The sequence below is a fragment of the Mus pahari genome, chromosome 2 (assembly GCF_900095145.1).
Source record: "Mus pahari chromosome 2, PAHARI_EIJ_v1.1, whole genome shotgun sequence".
In the NCBI taxonomy this organism is placed as follows: domain Eukaryota; kingdom Metazoa; phylum Chordata; class Mammalia; order Rodentia; family Muridae; genus Mus; species Mus pahari.
In genome coordinates this window covers 154762958-154770298 of record NC_034591.1, presented here as the reverse complement: position 1 = coordinate 154770298, position 7341 = coordinate 154762958, and the positions used below count along the sequence as shown (strand labels likewise).

General features: G+C 37.9%; 1 protein-coding gene across 2 annotated transcripts in view; it reads left to right on the top strand.

The window, feature by feature from the left end:
* Window positions 1–6960, top strand: part of Plcz1 (phospholipase C zeta 1) — a 50562-nt gene extending 43602 nt beyond the window's left edge. The window contains exons 12-14 of one of the 2 annotated variants that reach the window (XM_021191406.1): window positions 3615–3741; window positions 5874–6026; window positions 6822–6960. In XM_021191406.1, the coding sequence (XP_021047065.1) occupies window positions 3615–3741; window positions 5874–6026; window positions 6822–6910 (369 nt within the window). In that variant the 3' untranslated portion in view covers window positions 6911–6960. Of the gene's footprint in view, window positions 1–3614; window positions 3742–5873; window positions 6027–6807 lie in introns of both variants that reach the window. The other variant, XM_021191407.1, reaches the window with a different exon arrangement.
* Window positions 6961–7341: the final 381 nt, after the last annotated feature.

Sequence of the window (7341 nt, the reverse complement as noted above, 5' to 3'; positions counted from 1 at the left end):
CTCCCCTCCCCTCCCCTCTCCTCTCCTTTCCTTTCCTTCAGCATAGAGTATACAAAGTTGAGCCAGTCCCATTTTGGACACACTCTTTTCCCACAGTGCTGACGCTCAGCTGGCAAGCACTCATATCTGGGAGTAGTGTAGTGAGTATCTACAAGCAATCTTCTTTCTGAACATGCAGATATCTAACTACACTGAAGGATTTCTGCCTCTTGAATACAAGTCACTAAATATTTTCAGTTACCTTAGTGTATAGTGGTGTCATAATGTGTGGATTTAGGACAGAAGAAACTACACATCAGGTTTTCTCCTCCCGTTTCCTCCTATTCTCTGTTCTGTGCCACTCTTCTTCTCTCTCTCTCTCTCTCTCTCTCTTTTTTATATAAGTCATCATTTATATGAAACAAATAATCATATTCAGTGACTGAAAATGTGGTTCATTTTATAACTGTACCTTTAGGTTTTAAGTTTTTTATTGTTTGAGAACTTATCACACATATATCATGTAATTCTCCCTGCTTAGTTCCATGACACAGTTTTTGATCGACTGGTCGTTTTTGTAATGTTTAATTTGTTTTTAAAATTCGTTTTTTTAGTTCTTTATAGATACTAACTCTCAGTCACATATAATGCTGATAAAGATTTTTGCCCTCATTCTGTCGGCTGTCTCTTCAGCTTAATGATGATACACTTTGCTGTGTGGGAGCCTTTTGGTTTCATGAGTTCTCCCTTGTCAGTTCAGTTGTTTGTCTTGATATCTGTGTTGTCAGAATCCTTTTTAGACAGCCATTTTTTTGTGCTTATAGGTTGAAGTATATCACCAACTTTCTTCTCTAACAGATTGAGGTCAGACTGGGTCTTAATTAAGGTCAGAAAGCATGCAGGATATTGTTTTAATTTTCTAATACTTGAGATTTAATTAAGTTCTAATATATGATCATTTTGGAGACAGTTCTATGGGGTACTGAGACGAATGTGTATTCTTCAGTGTTTGAGCACAGAAGTCTGTAAATGTGTTAACTCCATTTGATTTATTACATCCAGAGTTTTTCTATTTAGGCTTTGCCACAATAACCTGTCTATTGGTGAAAATTGGAATTAAATTTACTCATAAACTGTGTGTTGTGTTTATCTGTGATTTTAAATATAGTAATATGTTTTCAATGAGGCTGTGTCAACCGATGTTTGGAATGTATGTGATTAAATTTGTACTGCCTTCTTGGTGGGTTGGTCTTTTTATGAATATGAAGTGACCTTCCTTGTAATGTCTGATTAACTGGTTTTGATTTGAAATTTATTGTCAAATGTTAGAATATCTACAGCTATACCTGTTTACTTCCTAGTACTGTTTGTTTGGAATAACCCTTTCTATCCTTTTATTATAAGATAGTGTTTATTGTCTTTGATAAAGTGAATTTATTGGAGACAGGAAAAAGCAGGGTTCTGTTTTCTCATTCATTCTGCTAGAATGTGTCTTTTAGAGTCAGGAATTACATTATTGAAAGATCATATCAATTTCTGTCATTTTTTTGATTTTGTAGTGCTTTCTTAGACTTCTTTTGACTAACTATCCTGACTCTACTTACTTTTCCCTACAATCTCTTGGTTTGTTTATGAGTCTCTTCAGAATTAAGTATTCCCCCTTGTATCTTCTGTAGAGCTGACTTAGTGGTCACAAATCCATTTAGACTATTTTTATCAGGGATAGGTTTTTTATTTCTCCTTCATTTTAATGGATAGTTCTGTAGGGTATAATAGTCTGGGTTGACAGCTGTGGTCTTTCAGAAATTGAAATACATTTTCTCCATCCCTCTGGCTTTAAAATGTTTTGTTGAAAAATCATTTTTTATTTTGATGGCTCTGACTTAACAGTTTTTAATGCCTTTTCTTTATTTTCTGTTTAAAATTTTTAACTATACTATATCATGAGGAGATGATGATGATGATGATGATGATGATGATGATGATGATGATGATTTGGTCTTATTTGGTGTTGTGGGTTCCTAGGTGGGCATCTCTTTCTTTAGATTTGGGCAATCTAATTTTATTTTTCCTGTTGATTTTTCTATGGCTTTCTTCTTTTAGGCCTATATTAAAAATTTATGACTTTTTGTGGTATTCTGTTGCAAAGCTCCCATGTTTTGTTTGCATACGTATTTTATACTTTCCTTCACCATTGCTGAGGGGCAGATTTCCTCTGCTTTGTCTTCCAGCCCTGACTCATTGGTTTCACCTGTTCTGCTGGTGAGGTTTTTTTCCTCTGAGATTTTTAACTATTTTTATTTGACTTATTGATTTTCTTCATTTCTAGAATTGTTTTTTTTCCTATTCTCTCTATTGAACTGAATTTTTATGCCTTTGATTAATTCAGCATTTCACTTAGATCTTTGCTTTTGCCCTTCTTTGAGATATTTGAACATAGTTATTATGATTGTTCTTTTGAACTCTGCCTGGAGGGTCTTCCTGGCTGTTTTCATTGGGATTCATTACTATAGGATTAGTAATTTTGGGGGTGAGGTGGGACATGTTGTCTTATTTTTTTCATGTTACTTTATTTCTGGTCTAGGCCTTGAGAATCTGGACCATTCTGTTAGTCGATGCTCTGTGTGTGTTTTTGCTCATTATCTTTCCTTCAGTATAGACGTGTACACTGTTCAGAGTAGGATTAAATCATCGTAAGAGGGTTGATCTACTGTTTTCTATTGTGGAACTTATACTGGGGTCTGTGGGTTCTATCTCTGTCCTTCTGGGAGTTTGGTAGTGTCTGCGTGAACAGAGATCACCCAAGGGGCAACGTGAATCTCTCTGGCCCTCTCCTCTACTGCCCTCTATGTGGCTCTCCAAGTCTAGCTGTTCTTCCTTGGGTACGCTCTGGTCAGCTGATGTCTGGGCACTGGAGGGCTTAGGAAGCTGGTGTGTAGTCAGGAGGCATGTGGGAGGTATGGTTCCCAGCGGCAGTTATCCAGGGCTGCAGCCCTAGCTTTTTAACTTTTATTTCTCATCTTGAATCAACATATTTCAAATGCCCACTTTGTCCTTAAAATCAAAACACAATCCTGATTCAATAATTAGCTGGGGCAACAAGATAATCTAAATAAAAATATAACTAGTAACTTTTAAAAGTACGTTTTTGATCCCTGTTCCTAACATGCATGTGAGATAGTTTATCTTATCAAGTTCCAGTTCTTTGGCATGGCAATGCTGCTAAAAGTGGATAATGTCAAACTTTATAACTGATCAAAATGTGAATTTTAAAGAGAATGTTATGTGGTGAAACATTTCATATTTGAGAAAGCAGAAACACTAAACTAGTAAAAATGATTAGAGCATGTTTTTAAAATAAAAATATATGCCAATGAATTATAAACTTTGGACATGGTGGATTCCATTATAAATACACTTGAGTAAAAACAGTACTTTAGACAGGGTCTTGTCCATTATCTAGTGATAGTTGAGAGTAAAAGGATTAAAATGTAAAACCCCCACGTTTGCCAGCTTCAGATTTCATAGCAGATAATTTAGCCTTTGTCTTTTGAAGACATGCTATCTGATTTAGGTCAAGTAGTGGTGCATTTTCCTGCTCAGCTAAGTTCTTCTGGTCATGTGTGTTTGCACAGCTCATCAGTGGGATCCAGTTGCCTGTTAGCATGTCCTCTAACACGCCTGACATATTAGTGATCATAGAAGTCTATGGTGTTCCAAACGACCACGTGAAGCAGCAGACTCGTGTCGTTAAGAATAATGGTGAGCACCTCTACTTCTTAGGGAAAAAAAATTATTTTCTTCTTTAGAAAATGATTCTTAAAATATTAATTTTAGAATAACTTAGTGTGTACTTATAATAATACAACTGTAGAATATTGGTTATACCTCTGTGTTTTGTGTGAATGTCTCTGAAGAAATTCAGTTTGGTTCTTCAGACTTGGGATCTTGCTTTGTAGAAGTCCCATGATTTTATAAGCGCCAGAAACTTAAAAATCTTTTTAGTAGATATGTATTTATAAACATTTTAACTTTACTATAGACACTACAGCTTAGTATGAGAGATGACATAAAAGAAGAATACTATTATGATGAGAAATGATTAGGCATGAAGGAGAAAACAAAATCCCATGTACAAAGATCCACAGAAGATGGACATAGGATTTCGCAGTTGGAGACAAGGTAGTAGAGGGAGAAAGAACAACATGGCTCTCACTCATGAAGATTGGGCGGAATACAGGATGTTCAAGAAAGACTAGTGACTAAGAAAGTAGGCAAGTCATATTGGAATTGCTCACGGGCATTTCTGAAAAGTCATGCTTGCTCTTGGGGAATTCACTCTGGATAACATGAAGGCATCTACAGAGGAGTAAGGCACTGAGCTTTCAGGAGATGATTTCTGTAGGTAAGGTGGGAAAGTATGAAAGAGAAATGAGAAACAGAAACAGTGCCAGGATAGGAACCCAGCGCTTAAAAGGTGTAGAAGCCACGTTGTAAGGAAGATGGTGGCAGAAGTGAACGGAGGGTGTTTGTGCAAGTCACACTGTGGGAAGAATGGTCTAGATGGACGACAGATGGACTGTAAGACTATGGGGACAACGGTAGTGTAATGGGAGATGAGAATGTCTGTGAAGAAAGGATCATATTTGGATAAGGCTTAGTTAACTCATCTGTTTGTTCAGACATGGAAACTACACCCACCAACCAAATTTCATGTCCCGAATACTTCTATAAAAGTAACAATACATTACTTTTGCCCAGGTGTGCATGTACACACATGTTTATGAGAAAGACTCAGAGATTAGATACAGAGGAAGGGAGGGAGGCAGGCAGGGCACATGGGATACAGTGGTGTTAGAGGAAGACCAATGAATCTACATACGGACTTTCTGTAGAGTTTTAGAAGCGTCTTTACAGAATCGACTCTAAATCTGCCCCTGTACAGTATGGAATTATGTTTGCTTTTAGGCCGAGGTCATCATTCCGGCATGAGATAATTAATTTCCTGTTTCCATGGGCTAAGGAAACATTCAGGACTGCCACTTGGTAAAATGATCTAGTGACTGCAGGAGCACTAACGAAATCATACACATCACTATAATTATTCAAAAGTCTATCAGAAATGCTAAAAACGATAAAAACTAGTGACATGACTTGCAAAGAAGTTTATTTGTGCCTGAACATGTGTACTTTTTCTCCCAACCACTGGATCTGTAATCACAGACTTGGTCCAGATGGAATTATCTTAAGTCCGTTAACTCACGGTTTAAGTTTTAGATGACTTAGATCAAGCTGAAAAACAATTTGGATTCCTTGTGGCAAGGGATTGGTTGCTTGAGATTTATTTTAGTAGAGCACCAAATTATTTATCAGTTTGTGACTTTGAAATCATCATTAGGGAAAAACAAGGCAGAAAGTTCTTCCTATAACAACCTGATACAGAAAACTGGCACTTCTCGCTTTCCTGTGTCTCCATTTCGCTTTCCTGTGTCTCCATTTCGTAGTAAAGGGAGCGCCTTAGCTTCAGTCATGTTACATAAAGATTCAGTTGTCTACTTTGAAGTCAGTCTCTCCAGGCTTGCATCTCTCTCTGCTTTGCAATTTGCTATGCAATACTAGGATACATTGTGACCTCTTGGAGTTGTAGTTTCCTTGCTTGTTAATCCTGTTGGGGTTGCAATTCCTATACAGTTTTCAAAAGCCAGGATAATTATTGTTATAACATCTTCCACTCACTGACTACATTAAATGTTTAAGTGCTCTAAAATACAAATTAGTATTGTTATTGCCTAACTGTTAGAAAGAAAAATTGTAGAGATCCATTGTTATTTGCTTTTTTTTTCCGTTAAAGAAAGTATCTGTGATAATCCTGTATCCATTTCTTTATATTTCAGCTTTTAGTCCAAAGTGGAATGAAACATTTACATTTCTTATTCAAGTGCCAGAACTGGCATTGATACGTTTTGTTGTTGAAACTCAACAAGGCTTATTATCAGGGAATGAATTACTCGGGCAGTACACTTTACCAGTTCTTTGCATGAACAAAGGTAATGTTCTCAAAAGTAAGATGATTTTATCAACACATAAATATACCTCTATCAAAGCTGCACTTGGATCCCACCAAATTTCTCCATCTCTTCATCTACATCTGTGGGATATGAAGGGAGTTTAGGGTGGACACATGCATTTCCTTCTGTTGAACAGCAGAGACATGTTCTTTCCGTGGAAAGTGATTTGGAGATGAGGTATGCTGGGCTGCTAGGGAAACTTGGCATGTGTGCTTCTTTACCGCGATCCTAATTCTTCCTTTCCCATGAAAGGTAGTCATGGCGACAAGAAGATATGAAGGACAGGGGTAAGACAGAGGGAAAAGACTGGCTTATTCTGACTGAAGACAAACTGGGAGCCTGGGGGTCAGACCTTTTGGGATCATTTTCGGGGCTGGAAGCGTAGTGCGCAGTCAACTTCTCCGAGTGGTTTATTTAGTGCTATCAATAGCTTTGTTGCAGGATGCTTACTTTTCTGTCACCAGGAAGCTGTCAGGGTCTTTTGGAAGGAGAAGGGTAATGGCTAACTTTGGATCGTGTTGCCCTTGGGGAGAGGAGACAAGTGAGGTGTGGGCTCATCACTGGGACACACAGAACTTTGGAAGTTCGAACAGAAACTAGGAACACTTCATTTTATGGAAAAGTCACATACTACGTTGGAATAACTATAGCCCTGCCCCACAGCGATAACTACGTTACGATGCTTTCTCAGAGACACCTTCTTCCTCAGCTGCAGTGTGGAAGCCATTACTCTTCGTAAGTTGTTTCTAGTTTGACACAGTTCCTCTTCCACAGGGTATCGTCGTGTTCCTCTGTTTTCCAAGTCTGGTGCAAACCTTGAACCTTCCTCACTGTTCATTTATGTTTGGTACTTCAGAGAGTGACGAAGTGTAACTGACGCGTTAGCTACACATCACAGTAAACAGTCCAAAGGAATGTTGGTACATCTTTTATTAACCAGAAAATAAAAGACTCATTAAGTCAGAAATATCTATTTTATTCATCTTCTAGTGGGCAAAGCAGAAAAGGGTGGGGAGAATAAAACCGTGAGAGGATGCAACTGCGAATCCCCGGGTGCACGCCACCCTGTTCCCCGAGTACACGCAGTGCTGTTCTCTGGGCGCAGTGTGAGTTTCCCCGACTGCTGATTTCTTCTATGCTTCTCCTTCCAGGGTTGCATTTTCAGTTGCTTGTATCATTTTTAATGAGTAAAATTTACAGCTTTTAAAACTATGCATGATCATATAAGACATGTTGGCAAATATTTAGCAGCACGGAAGATGTGAGATCGAGGAGTGTTTTAACTTTCCAACAC